General features: G+C 40.1%; 1 protein-coding gene across 8 annotated transcripts in view; it reads left to right on the top strand.

Annotated features, from left to right (window-relative positions):
• LDAH (lipid droplet associated hydrolase) overlaps nucleotides 1-13,766 on the top strand; it is a 101,330-nt gene that overhangs the window by 26,652 nt on the left and 60,912 nt on the right. For all 8 annotated transcript variants that reach the window (XR_003908038.1, XR_003908040.1, XR_003908039.1 and 5 more), the window contains exon 4: nucleotides 10,512-10,681. Coding sequence is in view for 5 of the 8 variants with exons in the window: in XM_029938234.1 (XP_029794094.1) it covers nucleotides 10,512-10,681 (170 nt within the window). In the remaining 3 variants the exon portion in view is untranslated. The remainder of the gene's footprint in view (nucleotides 1-10,511; nucleotides 10,682-13,766) is intronic.

Consider the following 13,766-nt stretch of genomic DNA (forward strand, 5'->3'; position numbering starts at 1 on the left):
CTATTTGATCCAGTAATCCTACTTCTGGATAGATACCTTTTTAAAAAATGTTTATTTACTTATTTTGAGAGAGAGAGGAAGGGAGAGAATCAGAGAATCCCAAGCAGGCTCCACACTGTCAGAGCAGAGCCTGATATGGGCCTCAGTCTTATGAACTATGAAATCATGACCTGAACCAAAATCAAGAGTTGGATGCTTAACCTACTGAGCCTCCCAGGTGCCCCTGGATATATTTCTAAAGGAAATGAAATCTGTATCTCAGCTATCTGATGTCTGATATGATATCCCATATTCATTGCCACAGTATTCACAGTATGTGGATAATTCCAAGATCTTGAAACAACTTAGTGTCTGTTAATGGATGAATAGATCAAGAAAATGTGTATTTAGACAGAAAGATATTCAGCTATAAGAAAGAAGGAAATCCTACCATTTTCAACATATTGATAAGCCTGGAGAATGGTATGCTAAGTGAAATAAACCAGACACAGAAAGATAAATACTGTATGACCTCAGTTATGTGTGGAATCGAAAAAAGTTGACCTCCCAGAACCGGAGAGTAGAATTTTAGTTGCTGGGATTTGAGGGATGGGGAGAACTGGGGAGACACTGGTCAAAGGGTACAAACTTTCAGTTTTAAGATGAATAAGTTCTGGGGATCTAACATACAGCATGAGGATTCTGTATTGTATAATTGAAATTTTCTGAGAGTAGATCTTAGTGTTCGCACCATCACAAAAAAGACACGAGGTGATTATTCCCTCCATCCCGAGCCTGCTGAGGGCACTGCCGCACTTGCCCAGGCACACCTCAGAGCTCCACAGACATTCTCTCCGGCAGGGCCCGTATTTATGGCTGTGCTGGCTCTCGTGGTTCTTCCTGTGATCTGCAGGATGCACTTCAGCAAGAGGCCAGGGAACTCTGAGGCACAAGATTTAATACCTGTAGTTCCTGGAAGGTACATGGCACAGGGAACAGACCTAGGGGCCCTGCCTTTATTAGGGTCTGAGGGAGGGGTGTCAACAATTTTGGAGGTTCGCTCTGTAGAGCCAGAATTAGGACTTGGGAAGAGAGAAGTGGGCCACACAGCAGTTAGTTAAGTTACCTAAGGCTTTCTGAAAGGTACCTTCCTGGCGGCGGTGGTCTAGTTCCTTATCTGGTGGTTTTGCTAGCAGCTGTGTCATACGGACGCAATATGTTTATTGAAGATAGATGTCTTTTGAAACGGATGCCTCGCCAGTCAGAAGCGTAATGTCAGGCACTTACACTACACTGTGTAGGTGGTGGATGTATTCATTTGATTGTGGTAATCATTTCACATTACATAGGTATGTCAAATCATCACATAAAGACAATCATGTTCTGGGGCGCCTGGGTGGCTCAGTTGGTTAAGCGGCCGACTTCAGCTCAGGCCATGATCTCATGGTTTGTGGGTTCGAGCCCCACGTCAGGCTCTGTGCTGACAGCTCAGAGCCTGGAGCCTGCTTCTGATTGTGTCTCCCTCTCTTTCTGACCCTCCCCCGCTCACACTCTGTGTCTCTCTCTCTCAAAAATAAGTAAACATTTAAAAAAAATTTTTTAAACAATCATGTTCAACCTAAACAAATACAGTTTTTATTTGTTAATCATCAGTAAAGTTGAAGAAAAACAATTATAGAAAGTAGATGATGGGAACTTGGGGATTTATTGTATTATTCGCTCTACTTTTATGTATGTTTCAAAGCTTCCAGTCTTGAAAAAAATGTTAAAGAAATAAAAAGAATTACGGAATCTTAGATCTACAAGTGTCTACATCAATCCTACCGTGAACCCTTTTTTAAGGAAAGAAAGTGAGGCCCAGCAGAGCTAACTCACCTTCTGCTGGGGAGGGCAGAACCATGTCAGGAAGTGCCTTTTTCATGGTGTCTTTTTCTGTTATTACATGTGCTTTTGTGTGTGTGTGTGTGTGTGTGTGTGTGTGCGTGCACGCGCACACGCGTGCGGGGGTGTCCCTGTGTCCCTCTATGAATCCATTTCACTTGAAATTGAGAGTCTTTTACAGTCTGCATAAAGACTAGGGTATACTTTGAAAGGTAAATCAATACTGATTACCTTGCGTGAGAGATTTTCAGAGCAGTAGTAAGTGAAACCAAATACACAGATCTTGTTGCCTTGATTAAAAACATCTATTTCAAAGCCATTGTATTGAAATGTAACTGAAGGTGGATAGAATGTGGAGCAGATACTTGCTCTGCTATGAAATATTTTAAAAGATACATCTTTATTAAGCTATTTCTTCATACATACCCAAAGAAATTTTGGGGTTCAATACCATAGTTTTTCCTTTGTCAGGAAATGTATATTGTTTGCTTGGAGTGTATTTTTGCTATCTCTGTGGAAAACAGAGGTGTTAGAAGAAGAATTCTTAGAAAACAGACTCATTTAACATGCTAACCCTCCTGAAGCTGCCAGCTCTTCTGGCCTATTATCTTACCTCTGGCAAGAGAAGAGACAAGCCCACAACAGAGGGAGGCAGGAAGTAGTGGAAATCCCTTGGGATACTCCAGGAAGGATAATACATCTTCTTTTCTGTAATGTAATAGTGATTAGCCAACATGTCTGATTCCTACATTCTTAACCTGGGTGAGAAAGGCCATCTACGATAGAAGCTGTAGACTGAATTACCTAATGAGAGCAGCGTTCAACTTAGTTATCAACAGTAAGTCCTTAAGTCAAAACCAAGCATTTGAACATGAAGAGCAACTTTGAAAGTTGAAAATGGATTCGAAGGGTAACCCTCGATTAGGGCTTCTCAAATTTTGGCCGGCATCAGAACCACGTGGAGGATTTGTTAAAACTCAAATGAATGGGTGTCACCCCAAGTTGTTGGTTCCCATAGGTGTGGGGTGGGATCTGAGAATTTGCATTTTTAACAAGTTCCTGGGTCATGTTGACGCTGGTAGTCCCAGGACCCCATTTTCAGAACCACTATCATAGATCTTTACTAGTAAACACTAATGAGGAAAACCAGGAGAAATTAACTGTTGTGTGTCTGGATTTCTGGGAAATGTCTTTAGTTCTTGTTTTGTTGTTTTATTATTTATAACAGTATACTCCTTGCTTAGGCTGCCTGTGTCCTATTGAATTAAAAACTTAGTAATTAGAGCCTGGTTCCCTAATGAGAACAGTGCCATCTAGAGGCATTAGGCCAGAGGGCCACCAGAGGGCCAGAGCAAGCTGTGGTTTCTAGAGAGGGTAAATGGGCAGCTCATCATCGTCAGGGGCTTATTGACAACCTACTCGGTTATTACATGAAATTCCAGTCTCCACCTTTTAGGTTGGTGCCTTTCTAAAAACTTGTTTAAATGTTTATTTTATTTTTGAGAGAGGGAGACAGAGGATCTGAAGCAGGCTCTGTGCCAACATCAGAGAGCTTGATGTGGGGCTCAAACTCACAGTGAGATCATGACCTGAGCTGAAGTTGGTTGATTAACCAACTGAGCCACCCAGGTGCCCCAGGTTAGTGCCTTTCTCTCTGTATTCTGAGGAGCCAAAACTTCTGTGCAGGGCAGCAGGAGGGAGCTCTGGGCCCCACTGGCGCCCTCATTTAATCAGAACAGTTCTGCTTTCATCTGTTTTACATAGTGAAGGTTATGTTTGCAAATGCATGCCGTGGTAGATTGCTTTGGATAGGCAGGACAGATATATTATTCATCATCCAAGATTATTGCTCCAAAGTACAGGTTTTTTGACATGCAAAATATGGTGTGAAAAAGATGTAATCATTGAGAGAAAGGACATAAGCTCTAACCACCCATCAAATGTTGAAAGTATGTTTTGCTTCATATTAGCACATGTTAAAATTATGAACAGTTGGAAATAATATTCTAGTTGCACCACATTATCACAATCATAAATTGAGTATAATTGGGAGAACAGATGTTCACTGATGTCAGGAGGGGGTGTTCAAGACAAAAAAAAAAAAAAAACACGTGAAAAGAAAATGTGAGGAATTAGAAATATAAACTCTTTCTGGCTTTGATTTACTAGAGGGTCAGCTTACTTGATGGCAGATTCATTATCAACTATTTTAAGTCATTTGTTCAAAAAGTCCAACATAAAAGCTAGAAATCACAGTGGTTTAGTTTCAGCTGATAAAACATTACCTAAAAAAGTTAAACAGTCTTTCAACTAATGATGAATTTGGGTCATGCTTATCCAAAGAAACAATAAGCCACTCCCATTCCAGTATTCAAACAGAAGAACCTTGATTGGCAGAGGAACGCGGAGGTAGAATGGAACGGCTAGATGAGCCCAAGGCAAGGACAGTCAGTAAAGGCTCAGGACTCACAGTGACTGAAAATAAACAAGTAGGAAGAAACAAAAACAAAGGGCGGAGCAAGAGAGGACGTTAAGAATGAAGCAGATTGGAGAGTCTGGGGGAAAACAAGGAAAAAGCACGGCAGGACTGCGGAGAGTGGCACTACAGTTAGTGCCCTGTTGCCAGGTCCCTGCCCCGACTTTGTGGACCGCAGTGCTCTTCTCGCCATTCATGCAGTAGAACCCAGACTCCTTGGTGATGGTCAGTGTCCTCCTCGATCTAGTTCTGCAGCCTTCCTTCCTGACCTCCTTTGAGCCACCCCTATAATCACAGCCAGCCACAGGACACATCACTGTCCAAGATTACACCTCACACTTTTTATGCCTTTGAGCTTTTGTCATCTGCTGTCACTAACATTATGTTATTATATGTTATTGCTGAATCAATCTCTCTGTCTCTCTCTTTCTCCCTTTCTCTCTCACTTCTCGTATTCCCCCCCCCCCATTGAAATCTTTAGCAGATCATTGGGTTTTGTCAGGTGGAAAGCATAATTTGACAACCCTGTTTTTCACCATCTCTTGGGAGAATAATTAAAAACTGTTTTACAAGTCATGTTTTACAAAGTTTTTTGTTTGTTTGATAGCGGTTTTAAATAGAGTGCCTACCTATAACCTCACTGTGTTACACACTCAGAGGCTGACAGTCATACTAATGTTTAGATACAAGACGCTTATGGAAATACTCAGGGGGCCAGGGACAGTCAGGGCCTACACTATGAGGGTGTGCTTTCACATCGACTTAGTAAACTCAGGGCACCATCACTAAAGGAAGGCCTTTAGATCAGAAAATTATATAAGCATAAAGAATTAAAGATAGTTCTCATCTCACTGATGTTTGGCATAAACCTAGATAAAGTCCTTTGGGGCTTTTGTATTCCATTGAGAGTAATGAAGAATGAAGGGTGGATTCCCCTGTAAACCTGATGGAAGACAGGTAGGAACAGCATGCCAAAGCATTCCTGATTAAAGTTCTTTCTTTTATTTTGAGAAAAAAACACTTAATGTAGAAAAGCACAAACAACAGTGGAACAGTCCAAGATTTGGTTAATTTTCTCTTGATAGTTAACACTTTGCCATAATTATCATATTTGCCATAATTGCCTCAATATTTTCTGTTAATAAATAAAATAAGGCAGACACAGTTCCATGTATAGATCCCATCTCCAGTTTTACTGTCATAAATTTAGAGTAAATTATATTCATAGTAACAAGTATGTAATGATAAACAACATATGATATGGTTTTGTGTTTTTAAAGCTTTACCTGAAGAGTAAATTGTATATATGTGTATCTTCTTTAAAGCATTCTTTAAAATATGAAGTGCTGGGGCGCCTGAGTGGCTCAGTTGATTAAGCATCCGACTTCGGCTCAGGTCATGATCTCACCGTTAGTGGTTTCGAGCCCTGCGTCTGCCTCTGTGCTGACCTCTCAGAGCCTGGAACCTGCTTCAGATTCTGTGTCGTCTTCTCTCTCTGCCCCTCCCTGCTCATGCTCTGTCTCACTCTATCTCAAAAAATAAATAAAGGTTAAAAAGTTTTTTAATTAAAATATGAAGTGCTATTTTTAGCCTTTTAATCTCCATATGTAAGTTGTTTAATTGCAGTTATTATTAAGAAATAGCTTTGACTCCAAATGATGGGGGCAAGATGGAAGAGTCTGCAAGTTGAGAAATTCTGGTGTGAGAGTGGAGAGTTACTGCCTGTAGACTCAGTCCCAGCGAAAGGCTCAGGTAGCGCTCATCTCCAGTCTTGTTAGCTCTGTGGCCCCAGATGAGTTGTAAATAAATACCGCTTCCGTGACCATATATACTAAAACACATTTCTACTCAATATGTACATAGACGTACATATATGTGTATATATAGTAAACATATCTTGTTAAATTTAGACTATATGATTGCATTCAAGCATATAGAGTTCTACATTTATAGTTATGCATTAGTAAAGAATATTTTCTGGGTGTCTATCTTGGTTTATTTGGAGAAGGACACAGTTTTCATGAATCCAGTGTGGATTACCTTTCAACTGTAATGCAGTAAAAATGTGTTCTTTTCTCGAGGAAATGCTTGATATATACTTACTTCAGTGCTTTGCATTTATCTTTATCTATTTCTGTTTGCTCTTATTAGATTGTGAAACTCCTTGAAGACAAAGGGAGTATATTGTATCTATATCTGTATTTTCAAAGTCACCATGAGCCAGGTAGTCACCATTTTCTGTCAGAATGGTCAATTCAGTTGATGTGAAATGGAACAAAATAATAGTTATCAGATTTACCTGTGCCCTGAAGCTGTAGGGGATACATTTTTATTTATTTATTTATTTATTTATTTATTTATTTATTTATTTTGAGGGAGGAGGAGGGGAAGAGGGACAGAGAGGGGGAAACCAAGAATCCCAAGCAGGCTCCACACTGCTGGCACAGAGGCCATTGTGGGACTTAAACCCACAAACTGTGAGATCATGATCTGAGCCTAAACCAAGACTCGGATACTAAACTCATGAGCCACACAGGCACTCCCATAATAGTTTGGTCTAATTAGATCAGTTTGAATAACTAGATTCATATTTGAATAAATATGAAGCACTAATATTACTTAATTCCTCTATGAGCTTTGTAGAAACAGATTATATGTACCTTTTGAAATAAACTCCAGCATCAATAAATGAGCTAAAAGTAAATTCCATAGAAATGGGCCTAAGAAATAGGGCGAGGTTCTAAAATGGAATTGTCAGTATCATCTTTAAGACTATATTTGGATAAAGATTATGTTCCAGGGGCGCCTGGGTGGCTCAGTTGGTTGAGCCTCCAGTTTCGGCTCAGGTCAGATCTCACGTTCGTGGGTTCGAGCCCCGCATCGGGCTCTGTGCTGACAGCTAGCTCAGAGCCTGGAGCCTGGAGCCTGCTTCCAGTTCTGTGTCTCCTTCTCTCTCTGCCCCTCCCCCTCTCATGCTCTGTCTCTCTCTGTATCAAAAATAAATAAAACAAAATTTAAAAAAAAAAGATTATGTTCCAAACATACTTTGTTGATTGTAATTTGAAATGTATTTTTTTATATTTTTTTAATGTTTTATTTATTTTTGAGAGAGAGAAAGACAGCAGGGGGGCAGGGAGGGTCAGAGAGAGAGGGAGGCACAGAATCCAAAGACAGGCTCCAAGCTCTGGGCTAGCTGTCAGCACAGAGCCTGATGCGGGGCTTGAACCCACGAACCATAGTTCATGGTCTGAGCCAAAGTCAGATGCTTAACTGACTGAGCCACCCAGGCACCCCTGGAGTATATTTTTCTAAAGAAAGAATAACTTAAGTAATTTCCATATTATTCTTCTGATTTGGGTACAATTGAATGTAATTTTGTTACTGTATTTTGTGGAGAGTAAGTTAATGATTTCTAGCATTTTTCAGAATATATTAAAAATAATAATTAGCTTGAAAATATGTAGTGAAGTATATAGCTTTTTAACTTCTGGTTTCTGTAGCAAAATAATGTCCAGAGAGCACATTTAAATTTGCTATCAATATTATTTCTAGAAAGTGCTTTCTCCTTTAAATTTTTTTACTTAAAAATTTTTTTAATGTTTATTTTTGAGAGAGAGATCAGAAGCAGAGAGAGGGAGACAAAGAATCCAAAGCAGGCTCTAGGCTCTGAGCTGTCAGCACAGAGCCTGACGCCGGGCTTGAAACCACAAACTCTGAGATCATGACCTGAGCCGAAGTCAGACGCTCAACCAGCTGAGCCACCCAGGCGCCCCAGTGCTTTCTCCTTTAATCTCATTACCACAGCAGACTCTAATGAGTAGTGTGTTTATCTTGGGAATCTACTGAGGAATTCCTGAGATAAAGCCAGATTTGCTTCTGAAAGTCATTTGAGTAATTTTTTTAATTTTAAAGTTCATTAAAGTTTATCCAAAATATAATCTTTTAGGATTATTTCTGCTATCAGTGAAGTTTTAAATGTTTACTGCATTTAGCTTGTTCCCTTTATGTTTACACTATCCACATGAATATCCTTGGTATATATTTGAGGGAGGACATAAATGACAGGACCTGAAGTGACAGCAATCATAGCGATCATTTCTATCACAGTCTATGCCAAATACTTGTGTTCTGTGCTTCGGAAGTGTTGTGCTTACTTTCCCAAGACCACATCCGTTATGTATGAGGACATTGAAGCCAGGCTAAGGGACTTGCCTAGCCACCCTCTTAGTGAGGGACTCAGGTGGAGTTTAGACCCAGATTTATCTTGCCCCTAGCACCCATGATGTTTACGACACCATACTATCCCAACAAAAGGAAGATTTTTGATATTTTCAAACAGTGTGTATTTTGAAAAATGAAGAATTTGGCTGGCAGGTATTATAAATGCTTGTTTTGGGGAGTATCTGAGAACAATATGATCCCTTCTGGGTGGACTGATGAGAGGAAACCATTAACTACTCAAACTTAAGTGTAATATTAAATAAACATTTGGATTTGGAGCCATCAGGGACCCTACCAAAGTCAGCCTTCCAGATTCTCTCTCTTCCCAGTTCTGTGTTTTATGCTGAAATTCCCTGTTAAACAGAGAATAGATTTGAGACTGACGTAGAAAGAAGAATTAGTGCAGAACGCCTCTTGCCCAAGAGATCAGTAATACCATGGAAAAGAGAACTAAGCCTCACTGACTGGGTAGAAAGGTCTTCAATAACTGTATGCCAGGCATTGAGAGACAAAGATCAGAGACATAAATTGTAAAGTAAGAATAAATCAGGAGTATTGTGGCGAGATAAACGTGGATGGGATGTTGTGGGAACTGAAAGGAAGGCTCCTTTACTCCTTATAAAACGGCTCCTCAGAGGAGATAACACTTGTTGGGAGTTTGAAGGATGAAGAGGAGTCAGCCAGATTAGCAGAGGGAGCTGAGCGCCGAAGGAAATGAAAACAGCACATACAGGTAAAACTGAAGAGCAGTCCTTTGCAATCAGTTTCGGGTACCTTTTGAATGATCCATGTTGTGGCTCATTGAAGTTCACATGAGTAACTTGTAGGAGTCAAAGGCAAGAAATTTAGTATTCCAGTAATCCAAATTTTAATAAACAATTTATTATACCTTGTGATACTTTGAAATATTACACACAGGTTCATAGGGGAAAACCTATTGACGTTTTCTATATGTGTAGACTATCAGTGCTGGCAGCGTCCTCAGGGAATGTCTAGCCAGTACATATTTTCACTCCACACGAATATTTACTACGTGCTAGTCACAGAGGACACAGACGAAAAGATGGAGCTCACAGCCTCCAGGAGGAAATAAGAAGACAATGACACAAGAATGCTAAAGTGCTGTAATAAGGATAGAGAGCACTGGTTAAACACAAAGGAAGGCTCATTCATTTTTCTTGGAGATTAGCTAGATAAAGTTTTAATTAGCTCTTGATTCCAGGAGACGGTTCCTTTGAGGAAGGAAAAGAACAAAGGATATTTCAGGTTAAGACTGCTGGTGAAAAGGGACAACTTACAACATTTCTTTCTCCTTAAGCCCTTCAGTTAAAGTTCTTCAACAAACAAAGATTATCTCAAATATGAGGCACGGTCATGGGTAGTTGTCTATTAATAATATAAACTGGCCTAACCAGTGGTACTCAGTGTGTGTGATTCTGGGACCAGAATGTCAACATGTCCTGTAAGCTTAGAATTGCAAATTCTCGGGCCCCAGCCCAGACCTACCGAACCAGGGCGTTGGTGGTGGGGCCCTGCAGTCACTACTTTCACATGTCCTGCAGGGAATTCTAATACCTGATCAAGTTTGAGAACTAGTGGCCTAAGCGAACTGCAGGTCATGGAGTAGTTGAAAGTTCATGGGCTTTGAGGACAGAGAGACCTGGGTTTGAATCTCGCCTTTCTCACTTAATAGGTGTGTGACTGTCAGTCTATCACCTAATGTCTGTAAGCTTTGGGATTTTCACCTATAAAATGAAAACACGAACACTTCCTTTCTAGGATTGTTGTGAAGACTGGTTGGTATAATTTAATTAAAGTGTTTAACACTGTAGCTAGCACTTGTAGGCTTTAAATAAGTGGTGACTACTACTGTTGTTAGTTTTTTTAGATATTTTTCCCAGTGAATATATTACTTTCACTTGAGTGAACACATATTCATATTTTTTGCTTTTAGATTCAGATGCTCAAGCAGTTAAAGATATCTATGGACTACAAGGCCAAGTGGAACACAAGCTAGCTTTCCTGAGAACTCATGTGCCAAAGGAAATGAAACTCGTGGTCATCGGCCATTCAGTAGGCTGCTATATTTCCCTTGAGATTTTGAGGCTTGCTCCTGAACTCCCAGTAAGTATGCCTTAGGCAGTGACGGTAAGTGCTTGATGGTGCTCTGGCACAAATCCTCCCCAGCTTTCCTTCCTCCTTTTGTCTCTTGTTTAATTGATCAGTAAAACAGAGGGGGAGGTTATTTGGTAGCTGCCTTTATTTTTGTATTACTGTGGGCCTGTGTGATTGATGTATGTATGTTCATGCAATTTCCATGGCTTTCAAAAGATAATATGGTAAGAGGTAGGAATTTTTCCAGATGAATGCCATTTAGTCTAGGGTTATCTGGAATTCTTAAGTTATATGTAACTCGTTGTCTTTTATAAAAGAATATTTAAGAGCAGTTACTAACTATGACCCAGACAAGAATCTGTCTTTATTGGGAGACTATTTTGCAAATGTTCATGCCTCCTTTCAAAAGGAAGAAAATTTATCAGCAGCAGCAGCAGCATCAGTAGGCAAACAACAGCTGTCCTTATGGAACACTAAATCTTTATTTAGTCAGAAGTCTGGATTCTTATCTGTCCTATAGCTTGACATTCATTTATTCATTCACAAATTATTGGGTGCCACTGGGTGTCAGATATTAAGTGAAACACTGGAGACACAAAGACTTATTTAAAGTGCCCAAGAAAGCTAGTGAGCTAGAAGAGACTTAAAACAAAAATTCGTACTTTCACTAACATGTACCATTGAAATGACCTATTGAATGGATGCGATTCACAACATAAAGTATTTCTTTATTCAACAAACATATATTAAACACTGGCATGTGTCAGACCCTGAGCTATGTTTTGAGGACATTCCAGTGAATAAGATAGCTTTTGAGGTAAGTGAGTCCAAAGTCTAATGGAGGAGACACACTAACCCGTAAGTCTGATAACTACGGGGTGTGAGGGAGTACTATTTAATGTTGTAATCTGAATGCAAGATTAGAAGTGATTCCTTCCTGGACTCTCATTCCATATGATAAAATATATCTAGTGGAGATTCGGAGCTCACTAGGAATTTTCTTTTTCTACCAGCTTGACACACTTGTTACTTATAATTGCCCTTAGGAAATATACAACTATAGCCTCCATGGGTGTGGTTTTTAACACCAAATGAAAGTTGTTAATTTTCTTTTATTGGGTATAAGAAAATGTATTTATCATTTCTGAATGTGATTTCGATAAATTCAGGATTGCAATCCATTCACTGTATTACTGTTTCTATGCTCCCCCCCCCCCATGGATAAGGCATCTTAATCAGAAAGGAGAGACTTCATTTCTGTTTTTAGCATTTGGGTTGGCTTCTCCTCTCTGTTGTGCCTTCTAATGGTCCTCCAGGACTGTGTGAGGAGGTCACCGTCTTCACAGTGCCCAGCCCTCCACTCAGTGCTCCTGGTTGCAAAGTTGCTGCAAGCCCTGGTCCCAGAGCTAAGACATCTAGGTGCAGACAGTTGACGTCGTGTTTTGTTTGTGTGACCTGTGACAAGTTATGGAGTATCTCTGTGTCTCTGTTTCTGCTGTGAAATGTCCTCCAAAGGATTTTTGTGAGGATTTAATAAAGAAGTAAGAATGGTGTCTAGACCTTAGAAGTTCCCTAATAGGTATTAGCTATTATGATGACGATGGAAGTGACAGTGGAACCATTGGCTCACTCATTTGGTTAAGTACCATGTTAGTTATCAACAGCTGTGTAACAAAATATCCCAAAGTGTAATCACATAAAACCATACACATTTATCCTCTCACAGTTTCTGTGGGTCTGGAATCTGGCTGATCTTATGATCTCTTAAGACTGCACTCAAGGTGTCTTCCAGGGCTACCGTCTCATCTGAAGATTAGAACTGAGACAGATGAGCTTGTAAGCTCACTTACAGGGTCTGTTGGCAGGACTCTGCTCCCTGAGGGCTGTTGGGCTGATGACTGAGGCTGGAGGTCACCCTCAGTTCCTTAACATGGGAGGGTCTTTCTCACTTGCCTTATTAGAGCAAGTATGGTAGAAGAGCCAGAGGAAGAGTCTGATGGCAAGATGGAAGTCACAGACTATAACCTCATTACAGAAATCATATCCCATTGCTTTTATAGTATTCCTTTTGTTAGACATAAATCACTAGGTCCAGCCTCCGACTCAAGTGGAGCAGATTACACTAGAGCATGAATATTAGAAAGTAAGGATCACTGGGAGCCATGTCAGAGACTGCCTACCCCACCACTGCTACAGTTAGGATTTCACTGTATGGTGTATAGTCAATATATAGACAGATATATATATATATATAAATATAAATATATATAAAAAAGATTTATATGTGTGTGTGTGTGTGTGTATATATATATATATATATATAAATTAAAATACTGAGTTTATTTCCCAGTATAGGAGGTGAATTGATCCTGTCAGATAGAGTATAGCAAACTGATATAAAATAGTTATTAGTTATTCCAGGTGCTTTAAAAACTTAAAAAATAGGGGCACCTGGGTGGCTCAGTAGGTTGGGTGTCTGACTTCAGCTCAGGTCATGATCTCCCCACTCTTGAGTTCGAGCCCCACGTCGGGCTCTATGCTGACAGCTTGGAGCCTGGAGTCTGCTTCCAATTCAGTGTCTCTGTCTCTCTCTCTGCCTGTCTCACACTCACACTCTTGTCTCTTTCCCTCAAAAATAAATAAATCTTGGAAAAGATAGTTACAAATGATATAACGGATAAAGGGCTAGTATCCAAAATCTATAAGGAACTCACCAAACTCCATACCTGAAAAACAAATAATCCAGTGAATAAATGGGCAGAAGACATGAATAGACATTTCTCCAAAGAGGACATCCAGATGGCCAATAGACACATATAACAATGTTCAGCGTCACTCATCATCAGGGAAATAGAAATCAAAACCACACTGAGATACTACCTCACACCGGTCAGAGTGGCTAAAATGAACAAATCAGGAGACTATAGATGCTGGTGAGGATGTGGAGAGACGGGCACCCTCCTACACTGTTGGTGGGAATGTAAACTGGTGCAGCTGCTCTAGAAAACAGTGTGGAGGTTCCTCAAAAAACTATCAGTAGAACTCCCCTATGACCCAACCCAGCAATAGCCCTGCTAGGAATTTTACCCAAGGG

This window comes from Suricata suricatta, chromosome 4 (assembly GCF_006229205.1).
Source record: "Suricata suricatta isolate VVHF042 chromosome 4, meerkat_22Aug2017_6uvM2_HiC, whole genome shotgun sequence".
Taxonomy (NCBI): Eukaryota; Metazoa; Chordata; class Mammalia; order Carnivora; family Herpestidae; genus Suricata; species Suricata suricatta.